Raw genomic sequence first — 19,605 nt, forward strand, 5'->3', positions numbered from 1 at the left:
AAATCTCTGTCAAAGATAGATTTTTCCCCACTGCTCTGCAGTAGGATTTTTTTCCATCTGCATGTTATATAAAAAAGGCTTCATACATAATATTAAAGAAGTTGGATTTAAAGAATCTGAGGTAATTAAATTTCATCAAGTTTTAAAAGGTCCTACCGTATCTTTAAACATTATTTTGAAAAGGAAGAACAGAGACAGTCATACACCCCTATGGATACATTGAAAATGCAAAATTTTTCTTACACTAAAAGTAGTTATTCTAGATGAAAGAAGCTGGTATCCTTGAACTGAATCTCTAGATCCTAGATATTTGAATTGTTTCCTGTACTGTTATCATCCTGTTTGATAATGACGGATCAGGGCATTTCTTTATGCCTTAGTGTCTTCATCTATGAAAGGGAGTAAAGATGCTTTTTAAAAAAAATATTTTGAGATCTATGAGTATGAAGTACTGAATTCATTTGTTTCAGACATGGCCTGAAGATGCATTAGAAGCAGTTGCTTCTCGCTTCTTGGAAGATGTCGAAATGTCCGAAGAAACTCGAAGTGGGTGTATTGATATGTGTAAAAGCTTTCATACATCTACCATTGCTTTATCTGACTCATTCCACGTGGAACTGCAAAGACGCAACTATGTTACACCTACTTCGTACTTGGAACTGATCTCCACTTTTAAAACTCTACTTGAAAAGAAGCGGACGTAAGGATTTGTATTTATGAACTTTTCTAATGGAACCCAAGTTCTCAAAATATTATTTTCTATTTCCTATAGTTAATCTGAACAAAACAAATTAATTGTTTCTAGTAAATTTAAATTGATAGAATTGTACATGGATTAAATATATTCCTAGGACATGTACTTGCTTCTTGGACAAAAGGTGTGACTTGATGCCTGCAAAATATTCTTGCATTAGAACACTTCTAGCATCCCTAGTGTAGCTGTATGTTGATTATATATATATTATGCTGCCAGAATAATTAATGCATCCTGCTTTCTCTGAGATTTGTTGGAGGATATCTCCATCTTCTGAGTTGCTAGGTGCCATTGGCTTGCTAGTAGGGTACAGCTGTGCTTTATCTGTGCGTAAAGGACCTCCGTATGCATATGCACATCTGTTCTACTCTCATGGATGCTAAGATGAAGTTCCTTTCCTTTCGTTTTATTCCCACCAGTAGGACACTGCCATGACAATTAGGACAAGTGCTTAATTTGACCAGCAGGGCTGTGTGAAGTGCTTTGTGCAGCAAGAAATTCCAGGAATAAAGGAATATAATCTTGAATATAATGACCTAATGTCTTTGGAATTTCTTCACAGTTGGCTGTCCTCAGAGCCATTCACATCCTGTCGCTAAAATGATTTTTCTCAATTATACTAATACTGTTCCAACCTCACCTCAACTAATAATTTCCTCCTACTCCTTTTCTTGTCTGTTAACTACTGTGTCATCTTGATTTTTTTTAGCTCCTGCCAACAAAGTGGCAAGAGCTTAATAATCACTTATTTATCTTTATGTGACAATGTATTTATCTGTATCCCGACTTCTGAGTAGGCATGGTAGAACAGGTGAACAGGTCTCAAGTAACCCCTGCTATGTTTACTGTTTGTTCAGCAAATTGAACAAGTATGGCAGAGAATTTGCTTATTCCGAGTAGTGAGAAATCTGGGGAATGGGTTCCAGTGAATGAAGTGATCAAGTACTGATAAAATATCTTCATTATATAGTGGTGTGTTTCTTTCAGTAAGGTGATGGAAATGAAAAGAAGATATGAAGTTGGCTTGGAGAAACTGAACTCTGCTGCATCCCAGGTAGCCTTAATGCAGTCTGAGCTGGAAGCTCTGCAACCTCAGTTACGGGAAGCTAGCAAGCAAGTTGATGAGATGATGGTAGTTATTCAAAAAGAGTCCCTTGAAGTAGCCAAAACTGAAAAAATTGTGAAAGCTGATGAAGCGGTAGCAAATGAACAAGCTATGGCTGCCAAAGCCATCAAAGATGATTGCGATGCTGACTTAGCTCAAGCCATGCCTTGTTTAGAAGCTGCTCTGGCTGCCCTTGACACTCTAACTGCACAGGTATTTCTAACAGTATGTATTTATGCACTAGAGAGGTATTCAGAGAAACAAAAGCACGAATTTATATGTCTTTTCATATTTTACATGATTCCAATGAACACAAACTTTTATAATTTCTAAACTTCTTGAAACCTTTCATTTTTATTTTATTATTTTTTTTCTAGCCAAAAAGCTGTAAGGCTATATTTTTATGAGCTTTAGGATCAAATATTCTAAGTATTTCAAAATTCATAGTTATAAAAAATATTCTGAGTTAACAATAGAGAAGTTACAAAAACTATACTTTTCATTTTCTTATTCAGAACCCGCCAGCCCGTCTATTATTTCTATAGCCAGTCTTTCAGAGTCTAGAAATCAAAGTTGTAATTCTGTGTCTCCCTGCGTTAAGAACACATACTCTTCTTAAGAGTATGACACTGGAGGAAGACACTTCAGGTTTTATAGTCTTCCTTGCCTAAATAATATTTTGACCATGGCAGGATGAAAAGAAGTTTCCCAGATTGTAAAAATGAGGGTGGACTATGTGTACTTCAGCTATTGTTGTTAAAATGAGAATTTTCAAATAATTTCAAGGAAATCCTGGCTGGAAACCAGTTATTTTGTTACATACAGTTATTTTTTGGTATCAAAAGTTTTAGATTAGGCCATTATCAGATCATTAGCATGGTTTGTGAAAATAGTACATGACTTAGTCACTTCAAGGCAATTATACTTGTGAATAACAAAACAAGAACAAGTCTTTGAAGGCCAATTTAGTAATTATTTTCTTAGCTGCTGTGAATGCCTAGTGTATCATCAAAGAAAGGAATATTATAATACAAAAGAAAAAATGCAGTAGGAACTTCCAGTGGAAAGAAAAGGGAGGTTTTCCTTAAAACGTAATTAAATATCATGATGAAAATGGACACACATACCAAAAAAGTGTGTGTAGGAAAGCTTACAGTACTTAGACAAAACTCTTTGATTCACCCTACACTCCTCTCATGATAAGCAGAGCAGGAAATAGGTTGCAGATTGTGCCCATAAACTAGTTAGTTTACTAACCTTCTGTTTAATTGGTTGTGCACTGTGTGTAGAATTGTTTAATTCTTTTATATTATTTTCTATATTTGCATTTAAAACTTTGCTTATTCATATCCTGTTTTCTTTTCATTACTGGTGAATGAAGAGAGAAGCTGCATCACCAAAAAAAGGAAAAATTGTTTCCCAGTGTTTTTCTTTCTTTCAGTTGTTTCTTCCCTCATTCATTTCACTCTGGAAATTTAATAACTGACCAGAATCGATTTATTTCTATACTTGGAGTGTATAGATGTTTAGTTCTGTGCTGAACGCAATTTTTAACTTATGCTATCTTAAATTTACTAATACACTGCTGAAGTGATTCTTTAAGTTTGAAAGTATCATATTAGAGCCTGAACTGAAGTGTAGAGTTGGAGTATCTGAATTTATGACTGAAGTGCAAATGCCCGCTATTGACTTAGGTGCAGAAACTGTACAACTAAAAATGAGTTACAGATGAGATGTATTTTTTTCTCCTCTACACTGATTGTTGACTAGGTTTCATGTCTTTTTGTTTAAATGTCAATGTTTAACCTGAATAACACCTTAAAGAAAGAAGTAGAGTAGTAAAAAATGAAATAAACATATTTCTAAAAGAAAATTATATATATCTGTAAACTACTAAAGGTTGTACTTTTGTTTCTTTCTTTTTGTTTGTTTATTTGCCTGTTTTTAAGGATATTACAGTAGTTAAGTCCATGAAGAGTCCTCCTGCTGGCGTCAAGCTTGTAATGGAAGCTATATGCATCCTTAAGGGAATAAAGGCAGATAGGATTCCAGATCCAGCAGGTTCTGGAAGAAAAATTGAGGATTTCTGGGGTCCAGCTAAGAGACTTCTGGGTGACATAAGATTTCTTCAGTCTCTTCATGAATATGACAAGGATAACATTCCCCCAGCTTACATGGCTATCATAAGAAAACAGTATCTTACAAATCCTGAGTTTGTACCAGACAAGATTCGAAATGCTTCCACAGCAGCAGAGGGTCTGTGCAAATGGGTCATAGCCATGGAGTTTTATGATACGTAAGTATGTATAAAAATAGTTAAAATAAATTTGATTAAAAATATCAGTTTATTTTAATACCAAAAGAGATCTGAAATTAATTCTTACCATTGGGAAATTTGAGCAAATAAACATTCACTCATGTCAGATACCAATGTTAAGGTGTAGAGCCTGATTTTCAGTTCTAGACTTTTCTGAGAAGGCATGGGAGCAATATGTTCAGTTAGCAAATAAAGTTAACCTTTTAGAAAGCTGCATAGTGACAGAGGCATTATTGAAATGTCTTTGGAAACTTCTGAGAGTAATATCAAGCCTGAAGAATATTTTTGGTTACACATTGTACTTGATGCATTGAAAAAAGTGTGCTTATTTTTGATGATGTTTCCTAATTTGAAACATTAGGAACCCCCATTTAACAGTAAATCAGTATTGGGATGACTAAGGCCAACTTGTAATTTGAAATTTGAATCATGGTATGTAGTACATGCAGATAATGGCAGATCTGACCAGAGTGTGTTAAACTAAAATTGGTGTAAGTATTAGACCTGCTTAATAGTCACTTGTCATAATGCTGATTGCTTTAATCTCAACTCTGCTGCGCCTGTTTTCCAAATTGAGTATTATAGTACATTATTTTCCGTATTTGCTCTCTGTCATGTTGTTTATCCTCTCCGGGCCCTGGTTTCAGATCATTATGGTACTGAGTGTTGTAGCAATGGCTTATGAGACGATGAGATATCTGGTCATGACTCTAACTTGGTATTTGTACTCAGTAACATTGTCGACTCTGTACTTTGGAAACTGTATCTTGGAAACTATTAGCAATTATACCTATTGTTTTTTTCCATTAGGGAGTCAATCTGTGGAGGGGAAAGGGGAAGATATTTTTTCTTACTTGATTACTCTCCCTTTCTCCTTCACCACCCCTGTATCCTCCTGGATCACTCTCCCTTCCTCCTTCACCACCCTCTTATCCTCCGAGCTTATTACAATAGCTCTCCAAGATATTGAATATCCTTGGGATACTCAGACCAGCATAGTCTTGTTGTTCTGCCTCCTGAATGCACTTCAGATTCTGCTTAAAGTTAAACAACTACTTAGGAAGCTCATCCGGAGATCTGCCCGGAGGCAGTACAGTTGTGGGTGGCAGGGAGTATGGGAGGATATGGGCAGGCATCTAGAGCAGTTGGCACCCCCAGTGTTTTGGAAATTCACCCCTGAACAACTGCAAAAAAAGGATGTTTGTTACTTGACAAACAAGATGAGTAAATGCACATTTGGTAAAGTTTTGAACAACTTTAAATATTATAAAGGCCTATTTTCAGAAAGAAAATTAACTAAAAATGTGGACCTTAAAGGTAACTTACCAGCAAGAGAGGGGATTCACTAGTTCTGAGGCTAATACTTAGGGAATACCGTTTCAGTTGATCTAGGACATTCTAGCATGTTTTCTCGTTTCCCTTTTTCTTTTGGAAAGATAGTATGTTTTCGATTAGTATGATGCTTCCAGTATTTTCCTCATGAAAGCATCAGTGGAAAAGATTGAAATCCTCAAAGTCCTCAAAACTGGAAAATAGATAGTTGGATATGAAAAGCTTTTTTTTTTTTTTTTTTTTTTTTTCTCTCTCTCTTTTGTGTACAGTGTGTGTGTAACTTAATATAGAATCATAGAATCATAGAATATCCTGAGTTGGAAGGGACCCTTAAGGATCATCAAGTCCAACTCTTGACACCGCACAGGTCTACCCAAAAGTTCAGACCCTGTGACTAAGTGCACAGTCCAATCTCTTCTTAAATTCAGACAGGCTTGGTGCAGTGACCACTTCCCTGGGGAGCCTGTTCCAGTGTGCAACCACCCTCTCTGTGAAGAACCCCGTCCTGACGTCCAGCCTAAATTTCCCCTGCCTCAGCTTAACCCCATTCCCGTGGGTCCTGTCACTGGTGTTAATGGAGAAAAGGTCTCCTGCCTCTTGACACCCCCTTACGAGGAAGTTGTAGACTGTGATGAGGTCTCCCCTCAGCCTCCTCTTCTCCAGGCTGAACAGGCCCAGTGACCTCAGCCGTTCTTTGTACGTCTTCCCCTCCAGGCCTTTCACCATCTTCGTAGCCCTCCTCTGGACACTCTCCAACAGTTTCATGTCCTTTTTATACTGTGGTGCCCAGAACTGCACACAGTACTCGAGGTGAGGCCGCACCAGCGCAGAGTAGAGCGGGACAATCACCTCCCTTCACCTACTAGCGATGCCGTGCTTGATGCACCCCAGGACACGGTTGGCCCTCCTGGCTGCCAGGGCACACTGCTGGCTCATATTCAACTTGCTGTCTACCACGACCCCCAGATCCCTCTCTTCTAGGCTGCTCTCCAGCGTCTCATCGCCCAGTCTGTACATGCAGCCAGGGTTTCCCCGTCCCAGGTGCAGGACCCGGCACTTGCTCTTATTGAACTTCATGCGGTTGGTGATCGCCCAGCTCTCCAACCTATCCAGATCCCTCTGCAAGGCCTTTCCACCCTCATTCGAGTCCACAATCCTCCAAGTTTGGTGTCATCAGCAAACTTGCTCAAAATACCTTCTATTCCTACATCCAGATCGTTTATAAAAATATTGAAAAGTACCGGCCCTAAAATGGAGCCTTGAGGGACCCCACTGGTGACCGCCCGCCAGCCTGACACAGCCCCATTTACCATAACCCTTTGGGCCCTGCCCGTTAGCCAATTGCTCACCCATCGTATGATGTTTTTATTTAGCTGTATGGTGGACATTTTGTCCAGTAGGATCCTATGGGAAACCGTGTGTGTTTCTAATGGCACAAATCTATAATGGATTCTAAATTGTAATCAAATGGGAACACAACTTGGAAGGATAACCTTTTTCACTTTAAAGCATTAGCTGTTATTACAGAAAATTTTGCAGAAACTGCTTAAGCCAGAAAGTATCAGCACAGAAAAAAGTGATGAATGCCAGTTGTGTTCAGATATCATCAAATAATTAAAACAATGTTGCGTGAGCTACGGAATAGTTATTTCCCTTCATCTTTCATATGCTCATTCTTTTAACGCTAACCCTGGATTGACAGTGTATCTTTCAGATGTTTAATTTATTTTTTGGCCTTATTTAGAGTGACAAAAAATGTTGCACCAAAAAAACTAAAGTTGAATGAAGCTGAAGGAAAATTAAAGATTGCTATGGATGGCCTAAGAAAGAAACAAGCAGACCTGAAGGAAGTTCAAGATAAATTGGCTGTACTCCAACGGGCCCTAGAATCCAAGAAACAGGAGAAGGTTGACTTGGAAAATCAGGTATATGATGCAAAAGATGAACTGTTGTTCTGTTGTTTTTTAGAAAAGGTATTTAAAAATTTTTCTCTCTCAAATTAATTTATCCTTTTAACTGCCAATATGTTGAACAAATCCTATTCCTAGATTACTGGTTTTTTATTTCATTATAATGGTCTTGAAGTTACAAATAGGCAAAGTATGAAGAATAAATGCTTTAAAATAATGAAAAATGTAGATATTATGAATTTAGTGATACCCCTCTTCTGCATCCTCACTCATCTCTGCTTTCCTGTGAGGTGGTAAATTTTTTATGATTGTACTAAAAATTTGATTCTTTATTAAATTGTAAGTCAGCATATTTAAAGTTTTGAAAGCTTATTTACACCTCCTGTGTCAAAACAATTTTGAGAACGTTCATGGTAAACTCTGCTCCTGACTGCTAAATAGCCACTATGTGTGCAGAGATAGGCAGTGTTTTGAAGATGGTCATTTTTATTTATTTCTAAGATTTACAGTACAACACCATGAGGTTTTGTTACAAGAATAGTATCAGAATTTGAAATGGAGCCTTAATTCTTGTTTGTAGTTAAACTCAGCTCTTTGTGTGTTTCTTCTGTATCCTGATATGATAGTGTTTGGAAGAAGGGAGGACTAAGCTACCTGAGCAGTTTGTTAGCATGGTGTAAATTGGCTGCTGTGGTTGCCAGAAAAGAGAGAGAGTTTAACAGCAACAAGAGTTGGCAACATTTTACTCCTGTCCTACAGCTGAAATGTGTCTCTACCACATAGTAAAGAACTCTAACAGAGCTGGATTAAATTCCTCTTAAATGATATTTAAATAATGTTTTTGTTAGATTCTAAACAAACTTGGAAGGATGGCATAGTTGAAAATCTACAAAAGAAACACAGATTATATAGTCATAAGGATGTTGGTTTTTTTCCACAGGAAAGAACATGCCTACTTTCATGAAAGAAACAGTGATCTCTGAGGTGGTTTTTTTTTTTCTCTTGTGACATGTTTATCATTTCCTTGACTTAATATTTTCCAGATCACATGCAGAGCTATTACGAATTACATGTTTTATACTATTTTATTTCCTAGTTTAGGTGAAAAATTAACTGAAATTTTATGGAATTTACTGTGTTGGTACTGAGATTGTTTTTGCTCTTTAAACAATTCCATTGTAATAAAAAGTTTTCTTTCTATTCCATGAAATTATGTAGAAAATACCTGCACAGAAAAATAGCCTTTGAATGCTTTTGATGTTTGTAAAATATCTTTAAAGTGATCATGTAATATAATCAACTTTTTTTTTTTTTTTTCCTAAGGTTGATTTATGCTGCAAAAAACTAAAGCGAGCAGAACAATTGATTGGAGGCCTTGGGGGTGAGAAAACTCGGTGGAATGAGACAGCTTTGGAGCTGGCAAGGAAGTACACCAATTTGACTGGGGATATACTTATTTCATCAGGAATTGTAGCTTACCTAGGAGCCTTTACATCCAGCTACAGACAAGTAATATGCACAGTAATTTTGTCTGTGTGTTTTATAAGAATCTAAATTTAATTCATTTTTATTCTACTATAAAGTTTATATTTTTAATTATATTTTAATAGAATTTATAAGAACTGAAACTGTATCATATGATTTTGAGTTTTGTTTATAAGTACTGTAATGTACTTAATGCTATGTAAAGGATAGTCTTTTGATTGCTTCTCTTCTTTAAAACAATTGCAAGTAACTTTATTCCTCATGGCTCTGCTTAGTCCTATTCCAATCAATGGCTAAATTCTCCTTAATTTAAGGAAGACAGAATCATCTCCTGCTTCAGCAGCAACACAAGCAAGTTCTGAACGTGGAGCAATTCTCTATAAAAAGAGACAAAAGATACAATAGCTCAGTAATATAGCAGATACGTGCTTGTAACTCCCAGTGAAATAAATAAACATTCTGAATACTACAAAATTTTAACATGACAGTTGATTTTAGGTATCTCAATTTTTGGATGTCAAAGTTAGCTTGACTTTTTTTTTTGTTTTCTGAACACCAAAACTTACAATGAACTTAGCTGGAGAAATTAATGCCTCTCTCTGTTGAAAATCAGATCCAGATTGTCCTAGGTTGCTAAAAACTGAGAGAAAAAAAATCCATGCATCTTATTTGAACATAAATATAGATATAATCCTTACTTCTGCTTTTCAAACTATTGCTTTCTTCATAACATAAATATTTTGATATTACTCTTTTAAATATTTCTAGAATGAGAGTTTATGGTATGATTATTTATAGTGTAAATAAATAGCAGCATTTACAGTTCCCAATTATGTAATTTTTAGTGTTCTCTTTTATGCTTATAACCTGAATTCTAAGTAACTCTCACTTTGTGTCTGGGTAGGTAGGATTATTTCTGGTGAAATATCTGAAATGTTTCTGAACTCTGTTGCTGGCAAGGCTAGATAAAAATGTAGATGATATTCATAAAAGATATGTAGAGACATATACATGCTTATTCACTAAAAATGAATACATATTGGTTTCATATGAAAAGCTTAGTATAATTTAATTTCCTCTGACTGTGTAGGGTTTTTGTTTGTTTGTTTTCGTTTTTTCTTTCTGTGAAATAGCAGGTATGGATTCCTGGTTGCTAATTCTTACTCTTACGATTGTGCAGACTCACATAAATAAGGTAGCTCTCAAGAATTGTTGGATGCACTTTTGTGCAGTTCATTTTGCCTGCTCTTATTCTTTTTATCCCTCTAGTTTTCACAAGTAAAAAGTTATGATATCTTTTGGAATATCAACCTTTTTTGTGCAAATTGATAAATCCTTTATTCACCATCTCTGTGAATGTCTCTAGCTCGTTAGACCATTTCCTTTAGCATGTCTGTTTTTTGTTGCTTGGGGCTTCAACAGCTAGTTTATAGTTTAAAATACTATAGCATATTTCTTTGACCTTACACATATAAGATGTAATCATATATAAGATTGTGCCTGTCATGTGAACAGACTTCTATAAAATGTGTTTTGTTAGAAGCATTCTTTCTAGTAGAATATGCTTTTTGGTTTACATATTTAAAGGTGCCTGTCTTCGTTTTTATTATGCACAATACAAATTTATAATTTACACAACTGTATTGAGTTATATGATACAACATTGAAAAGCAACACTAAATGGTAAATCGTTGTGTTATTAAATTGTCAAGTTAGCTGAGTCTTGAAAAGTGCTTATTATGTATGTCCCGAGGGTTGAGTAATGAATTGTTGTTTTTTTGTTTGTTTGTTTTTCCATTAGAATATGTGCATTTGTTCTACATGAATTCTATAGTATGGAAGACTACTGAGGTGGAAATAAAAGCATACTAAGGTTCTGACCAAATAAACTTCTATTTTATATATAGAAATCATATGCAAAGGCATTTTTAGAGACATTTTTAGGCACCTTAGATAGAATTATGATCTTCTTTACATCTGAAGATACAGCGATCTTGTATGTAGCAATTAGTACAGAAAATGTGTTGAAAAATACATATTTTTATAGTTTTGAAAAATTTGTGAATAGACAGAGCTTTAGTTAATGTTTGCTTTCTTCTTATGTAGAAGCAGACTAAAGAATGGACATTATTTTGTAAAGCAAAAGACATTCCTTGTTCTGATGATTTTTCCTTAACAAATATCTTGGGAGAACCGGTGCAAATCAGAGCTTGGAATATTGCTGGATTACCCTCTGACACGTTTTCTATCGATAATGGCATCATTATCTCGTGAGTAAAAAATAATTAAATTCTTACAATGAATACTTGTTATTAAATACCTTCATATAACATGCTTTTTATTTAACTACCTGGGTAGATAGGTATTTTTATATTTCTTTGTTGCTTTTTTTTTTTTTTTTTCTGCAGAGCTTGTTTAAACTGTATAGCTGGCTTAACAACCAAAATTATAAAAATAAAAATGTCAGGAATGTTTCAATTTATATGAAAGAGTAATAACACCTTTTCATTCTCCTCCTTTTTATTGATTGCTATTATGAAACCACTTTTTTTTTTTTTTTTTTTTTTTTTTCCTACAAACATGCTGTACGCTAGATTGATTACTTTTCAGTTTAAGACATCCTAAAATTCTTCACTCAAGACAGGGGAAAAAAATAACCTTCAAGTAAATATATAAGCATTTATGACAATACATGTTAGTAGTTGATCAAATCTTTATGCTGGAGTAAGAGGAAGCTTTCACAGGAGAAATACAAAGCAGTAAATATTGTATTCTGCAGCTTGGCTGTATTTTAAAGTCATGAGAAATGCAAGAAGTGAAGGAATAGAATTTTCAATACTTTTCTTGTAGTATAGCCAGTAGTTATGGAAGTATCATCCTTCAAAAACTACAGCTCTTCTAATTTAAAAGAAATGTGCTAGTATCAGTTGCTACCAAGAAGCATTTCTGCAGAGCTACTAAAGATTATTCTGCTAATCTTTCTATGAGGGTCACGTACTTTTTCTGTCAGATTGTACTGGAGATTCTATAGGTACAACTACATATTCTATAAAGAATTTTCCAGTTTGTTTTGACAAGTGGTACAAGATCTTAACATCTAAGCTTGCATTATGACTGTTAAAAAAAAGAACCTCTCAGTTCTGTCCAGTATGCTTGCCAATACAATGCTACTGACTTTCAGCTACTATCTTCTGTATAAAGAATAAAAACCAGGTTTTAATGGCTGTCAACTAGGCAGGTGCCTAAGTGAAAAACAAAACATTGTAAAACGGAAGTAATACACTAGCTAAAGAACCTCAACACATTTTCACTTGACTTTAAAGTTAGGATTGATTGTATGTCTGGAAGCAAAACTTCCTGAAGTTAGCAGATATGTGCTGGGATAATGAATGTAGTATGTAACTTTTGTAAGCAGTTACTGTATTAATAATTCAATCACTCAGGCTAAGCAGTTGACAAACATTAATGAATTCAGCACTTCCACAGTACATCCCATCACTTCACTTTTATAAAGCTTTAATCAAAATTCTCTTTGAAATAATGGAAAGATGATTAGCACTTTAAAACTAAATAATGATAGCTCTTAATTTTGAAATATGATATTTACCTGAAATTGAAAATACATATTATGCCTGTAATTACATGTTTATGCCTAGCTTTTATTTTAGGGCCCCAAGAACCATATAAAATGTATCTCAAGCCTTTTATAACAATAAATAAAAATTGGGGATATTGGACTCGATGATCCTTATGGGTCCCTTCCAACTCAGGATATTCTATGATATTATTTTTTGTAAATAAAGTATGTGCCTACTACAATTTTATACTTACGTGCTTTTGTTGTAATGAAAACAGTCAATAAATTGCCTAAAATATCTACTTTGAGGTAAACATTTGAATAGCTTCTATTTCAGTTTTGAAAGTTTGTATTTTTCCCTTTAGTAATGCAAGAAGATGGCCTCTGATGATAGATCCTCAGGGTCAAGCAAATAAATGGATAAAGAATATGGAAAAAGCCAATAGCTTGCATATAATCAAACTCAGCGACCCTCAATTTGTTACAACACTGGAAAACTGCATTCAATTTGGTAGTCCTGGTAAGTTATTAAGTAATGAAAGTGTAAATTGCAAAAGAACCTGGAGAGGGCACAATTAACTAAAAATGGAACTCTGGTGAGTGTCAATCATTTCTCTTTTTGATCCAGTTAGTGCTATAATAGTTGATGTCCTCACTCCAGGTTCAAAGCTACTTCTCAGCACAATATAATTCTAATCCTCAGTTTAATTGGTATCTTAATTGCTCTATTAAACTTGTCACGTCTTTATTTTTATATTAAAATCATTTGATTTCTAAAAAGTAATGATGTTTTTATTTGGCTTTTCAAGAGTATAACTTACTAGATTGCTAGACTATGATCATTTAATGATTCCTATATTCTGCATAGTAATTTTACTGCAGTTATTTTACTCTTTTACCCTCAAATGTAAATAAATTAATGAAATACATGGCTCTATCTGCAGCTATATTTTAATGGATAACTGGACTACAAATAAAGAAATGGATTGTTTATTGCCAATTATTCCTCTCTCTTGATTTAGAGATTCTCATAGGTTTACAGTGAAAATAGAAGCAGACTTAAGTACCTAAAATGACTTCTATGCAACATGGCATTTAATTTGTTGTTAGGTCCCTTTTTAAAAATATAGCCTTAAACTGTTCTAATCCACTGGCAGCAGTAATACTGGTAACATTTTAGTTGCTTGCTTGTAAATTTGATACACTAATAATTAAGAAAATAAACAAATTAAAGGTACGGGTCTCTGCTTCATTGTTTAATTAGCTGAATATGCTAAGAAACATAACTTAATCTGTAGACATTATTTGATTAATGTTTTTATTGTTTGCATGCTACAGACACATTATATGTATGTATTGTAAATATATTTATATATATATATGCCAAGATAGCCCTACTAACTTTTGTGTTATGTTGAAGTGCTACTGGAGAATATCGGAGAAGAACTGGATCCTATCCTAGAGCCACTTTTGCTCAAACAGACATTTAAGCAGTCAGGAACTATATGCATTTGCCTTGGAGACTCCACTATTGAGTATGCACCCGAATTCCGCTTTTATATTACAACTAAGCTGAGAAATCCACATTATCTTCCTGAAGTATCTGTTAAGGTAAGAATTTTGAAAACAAATGTTCAAACTGTGTTTTAATTTTAAAATGATTCCTTAGCTACAATCAAGGAAGAGTTTCTGGCATTAGTTGATTCCTACTCACCTGCCAACACTGCTCTTTTTGACACTGCTGGAAGCCTAGTATCATCTTGGAAGTGTTGACATTTCTCATACCTAATATTTCACCATTCAATTCTGTCATTCTTTAATACTGTGATAATACACTTTTACCAGTTTGTATCTTCTGATTCTGTTTAGTCACCTTTATTGTAAAAAAATTTTTACAGGGACTTAATACAGTAGTCACCTCACATGCTAATTCTAATTTAGACTTTCATATTCAAGATTTTTATTTGAAGTAGAGTTAGGTACAAGAGTCTGAGCAAATTTTGGCACTCTACCTTTTTTATAAAAGATAGAAAATGTATTTCCAGATTTGTATATTTGATAACAATAGCCATTTTTATTTTTCCATTAGGGGAAAAAGAAGTTGTTTCCTACATGAAAGAATAAAGTTGGTGGTTTATTCTTCTAGAAGTTGCTAGGGAGATGTATTCCACTTTTTATTCACCATTGCTTTTGCAAAATTGTTTATAGAAAAATATTGAAAATTTACACTTTGGTAAAACATAGGCTAGTGAAACACAGAATCTTGAAATCAAAACTTTGTAAACTAATGTAATATTCAGCAAAATGGAAGAGTAAGTTAAGTTTCAACCATGAAGGAATACTGATGCAGGAAAAACGCATGAAAAATAATAAAAGGGGATAACTTTGTTCACTTAAATAAACATCACCTATACATTGATCTTTTATCAAAGAAGTTAATTAGCTGCAGGTTCAGAAAAAAAAATGAAATATGAAAATGTAAAAGATTTACTCAGAGTACATATGCATTTAAAATGTGTGTGAAGATTATTTCCTAAGAAAAGTTTTTTATTTAACAGAACTAAAATCTCCTAGTTACCAATCAACAGTCAATGCAGACTTTAGTTTGTTCTACTCAGCCAGGTGTTAATTGCTGTAACAAGTAGCAGGTTGTGACATTGCAGGGTATACTCCTAGCTACACATGCTGCTGAGCTAGCCAGCTAAGGTGGCTTATGTACACGGAGAAGTAGGCAAAAAAATACTATCTAATTATTGCTGCTAATTTGCTAATATATAATTATTGTTGCTAATTGCGGCACACATTAATGTACTTGTCCTAAAGATTACTCAGGAGCTAGTTAGAGAATCTGGTTATTGATATGGTTATCATATTTCATAGAAAAAGATTGTATTGAATTTTGATGTGTCTTATATAGTGAAGCATTCGAAGACACACAAAATATATTTACATGTATTTATAAAACGTATGTCTATTTGCAATGATTGGACACTGAGTAGTTTTCCTCTGTTTCTAAGATTATTAATCAGAAATAGCACAAGTAAAAAAAAAAATAAAAAAAACTCTAAAAAAGATAATTTTCAGCACTGCTCAGGGGAAGCTGAGTTCTTATTTACATCCATAAAAAAAAATAAAATATATATAATTCTGTGGCTTGGGAACTAAGGAGGAATGCAGATCCTAACAGCAATTTGAGCTTAAAACTCAGAGTTTCAGGTATCTGAACCAGACAATGTTTCAGAGCACAGTTTTGCACTGTGTGCATCAACTATTTTCTAGCCTCCTGCTGGCATTGTATTCTTCACCTTTCACATGTGCAACGCTATGCTTTTCTACCACTTCAACCAAAGGATATGGCTTTTGCTGGATTGGTTATAAATATGGCACAGCATAGGAATTCTTTTAAATTATATATATTTGTCACATTTTCCCATGAAAAACAGAAAATTATGTTATGCTATTTCTAGGATACAAATGCCCTTGGTAATAACAACAACACAAATTGCATGTGAACAGAGCCATTAAAGGGAGAAAATTTATGTTGCACAGGCACTGCTAGCTTGAAGTAGAATTCCAGCCTGTATGTTTCCAGATACTTTATGAAAACAGCAAAGATTTTAAGTAAGATGTTTCTAAACACCGTAATATTTCATCTGTATTTTCATAAAATATGGTGTCAGCAGCCCATTTACAGTGGGATGTTGAGGTTGAATGATTTTTGAAAACAGCAGCAAATTTATTTACAAAATCTGTACATTAAGTTAAACCTTCCATTCATAAAAATGTCTCCAGTGAAAACTATTTAATGCATACAGGTATAAAATGGGAAGATCCTTCTTATCTGTACAATTGTTCACCATGCATATGGACCAATCACTTGAAGCACTGAATTACATGTAATTTTGAGGAACAGAAAGGAATTCTAACCATGAGAAGGCTGCAACAAGAATGTATAGCTTTCTGGGCTAATCTTTGTGTTGGAAAGCCAACTTCACCTTAAACCGTCATCTTCCATTAATTTACTTTCAAATTTTGGTTAAGAATATTACATGAATAATTAAAATGAATAAGCTTTTGAATTGCATGTGGCTCTCCTTCAAAACATCTCTCTTTTAACAGGTAACATTATTGAATTTCATGATAACTTCAGAAGGACTGCAGGATCAACTTCTTGGGATTGTAGTTGCAAGAGAAAGGCCAGATCTTGAAGAAGAAAAACAAGCTCTCATCCTTCAAGGAGCTGAGAATAAAAGGTATTGAGATAACTTCCCTTGCTAGACACAGGAGCAGGTCTTAGTGTAAGAAAATGTAAAGCATAGAAAATACACTTCATATACTTTATCAGTTTTAACAGGAAATTCAAGACTGCTATTTTTTTTTTTTTTTTTAAAGGCTGATTAGGATGCATGGTCTTCTTACTCATATTCCTACTGGTTTTGGCTTTCTTTCACTGATATGGCTTACTGTTTCTGGGATTATAATAAAATGTTAAAGAGCTTAACAGGGGGTTGTGTAATTGCAAAATGTAATTCCTGATCCTGTCCTCCATTTTAATATGTTCCTTCCATGAAGTTGTTGACATATTACTTGCTGTCCTCGCAAATTTTGATTAGATATTAATGGATATTTTATAGACTTTTTTTTTCATTGTGTGCTACATTTGCAGTGATTGTACATGCAAAAGGCATCTTTTCCCCTAGGTCAAAGCATGAAGTGTGCAGCATTCAATGTATTGTGGCACTTTCTCCCTTTCCATTTGCAATAATACTGTCAGTTTTTAGCCTGAAATTAGCTTAATGTTTCAGAAATGTAAGGTAATGTTTAATGACACAAAAAAGTTTTATTATATAATATACCTAGCAAAAATAGGATCTACACATTATCTTTTATGGAAACTAGCAGAAAAACGACTAATTTTGTAATTTTGAAAAATTTTGTATATTATTTTAGGCAACTAAAAGAAATAGAAGACAAGATTTTAGAAGTTCTTTCAGCTTCAGAAGGAAATATTTTGGAAGATGAAACTGCTATTAGTGTATTGTCTTCTTCCAAAGCTCTGGCTAATGAGATTTCTGAAAAGCAAGCGGTGGCTGAAGAAACAGAAAAGAAGATTGATGCTACTCGTATGGGCTATCGTCCTGTTGCTATCCATTCATCAATCTTGTTTTTTTCTATTGCTGATCTAGCCAACATTGAGCCTATGTACCAGTATTCTCTCCTGTGGTTTATTAACCTTTTCATCATGTCTATAGATAATTCAGAGAAATCAGAAGTTTTACAAACAAGGTGAGAGTAATAATTTGCCATTTGTAATTGGTGATATATTCACTGTTACTCCAGAAATGTTACCATCATTTCTCCAAAGTGTGTTGTGTCAGGCATTGCATTTTAAAATATTTTTTGTACATGTCAGATATTTTTCTGGAAGATAATTTATTCATAGAAATAAAATGGTATGATATAATACAGGTGCAACATATTCCACTATTTCTATTTGGTAATTGGTACAAGTCATGTGTGAAATTGCAAAGTACCAGATAAATATGGTCCACTTGCTTTGATTTTATATTTTATTTCATGTATTAACTATGTATGTCTTCAAGAAACAGACAAACTTTTTCATGCAACTGGTAAGAGAGAATTTATATGGAAATTATAAGGAAAGGTTATGGAAAGATTATTTAGTTAAGATTACAAATGTCAATTTCTGAATTGTCAATTGTCAATTGAAATTGTCAATTTCTGAATTACTTACTGTCCATGCTTCGTTTAAATACAAGTTGTAGTACCTGGTGAGATAGTGCTTAGAGTGTAGATCAATGTGTTTATTTTAATGGCATACTGGTTATAAAGGTTATTTTTTGATTAGAATTTGGTCAAGGTTTGGGCAATCTAAGACTAGCATAACTTTTTTTTTTGTTTTTAAAATCAAAGATAAACATTTAAGTCAGAACTTAACATTTCCATGTCATACTTGAAACTATATTCAAGATATACTTCTAAGTATAAGTCTGTGTTCTATAAGCCTAGCTCTTTAATTTTTAAATATGATTCCTTTATGGCAAAAAAAAAAAAAAAAACCAAAAAACTAAAAGCCTAAATTAAAGTAATAAAAAATGTTTTTATACTTTCTTGAAACAAAAACTTTGTTAGCAGAAATATAAAGATACAAGACTGAACCTAATTGACAGCATACATTCTTAGGGTACAACTGGTGTAAGCTCATTTTAATAATTATGCCTGGTGAAGAATAAAGTGGCGAAGGCACAGAAAATTCCCCACAAATTAATAATTGATAATTATTATACAATTAATAACATGAGACTAGAAAGGAGACAGATCATAGAATGTTCTGGGTTGGATCATACAACATAGCTTGCTCTCATCCTTGATCTACTTTCAGATCTTTCCACTTTCCAATTGTAATAGATCACATTTAGGTTTTCAAATGATCACCATGTCTGGATCACCATGTCTGAAGTGGAAGAATACCCTCAGAATAACTACCTGCCAAAGGACCAGTGATCTAGATAGTTGGAAAAAAGCCATAGCACCCCTCCACATCTTTGTTATTACTTTGAAAGAAGTTTTTGAAATAATTGTGCAAATTCAGTATCTGCATTTCTAATCACCTGTATTGGTTTTTCATTATTTTGATTAGGTATTCAAAGGTACTTAAGCTTTTGTAAAATCAGCCTCCAGGGAGGCTTTAGATGGTCTCCTTGCTTGTTTTTTTGAGGAAAATTATTGATAATAAATCACAACTTTTTAATATATTTGTATTAGTGTATTAAGGTAAATAGTCTGTAGAATGGGAAACATACTTCAAGTGACTATTAAAATAGGCTGGTTTAATTTCAGCATCGGTATTTATGTTCATAAAGAATCATAAGATCACTGTTGTTTTGTACCCCTCTCAAAGGGGACCTCTCATTTCCTCTAAAAAACAAAACAAAACACATAGTACTAAATTGTAATTCCACTTAAATAATTTTTATGTTATTTTGCTCATAACTTGGAACACATATTTAAAGATTCTTTTGGGGGTAATTGACCAGAGAGTTTATTGCACCAAAGGAAATCCAGTTTGTTTGTAATAGGTTTCCAGAACACACAGGCTTTAGT

At 33.9% G+C, this 19,605-nt stretch overlaps 1 protein-coding gene across 3 annotated transcripts in view; it reads left to right on the forward strand.

Annotated features, from left to right (window-relative positions):
• The window catches only part of DNAH7 (dynein axonemal heavy chain 7), a 112,295-nt gene that overhangs the window by 67,696 nt on the left and 24,994 nt on the right, over positions 1-19,605 (forward strand). For all 3 annotated transcript variants that reach the window (XM_084523564.1, XM_084523563.1, XM_084523565.1), the window contains 10 exons: positions 471-700; positions 1,742-2,072; positions 3,809-4,155; positions 7,253-7,433; positions 8,742-8,927; positions 11,010-11,173; positions 12,846-13,000; positions 13,901-14,091; positions 16,600-16,733; positions 17,431-17,766. In XM_084523564.1, the coding sequence (XP_084379690.1) occupies positions 471-700; positions 1,742-2,072; positions 3,809-4,155; positions 7,253-7,433; positions 8,742-8,927; positions 11,010-11,173; positions 12,846-13,000; positions 13,901-14,091; positions 16,600-16,733; positions 17,431-17,766 (2,255 nt within the window). The remainder of the gene's footprint in view (positions 1-470; positions 701-1,741; positions 2,073-3,808; positions 4,156-7,252; positions 7,434-8,741; positions 8,928-11,009; positions 11,174-12,845; positions 13,001-13,900; positions 14,092-16,599; positions 16,734-17,430; positions 17,767-19,605) is intronic.

Source organism: Aythya ferina, assembly GCF_964211825.1.
Source record: "Aythya ferina genome assembly, chromosome: 6".
Taxonomy (NCBI): domain Eukaryota; kingdom Metazoa; phylum Chordata; class Aves; order Anseriformes; family Anatidae; genus Aythya; species Aythya ferina.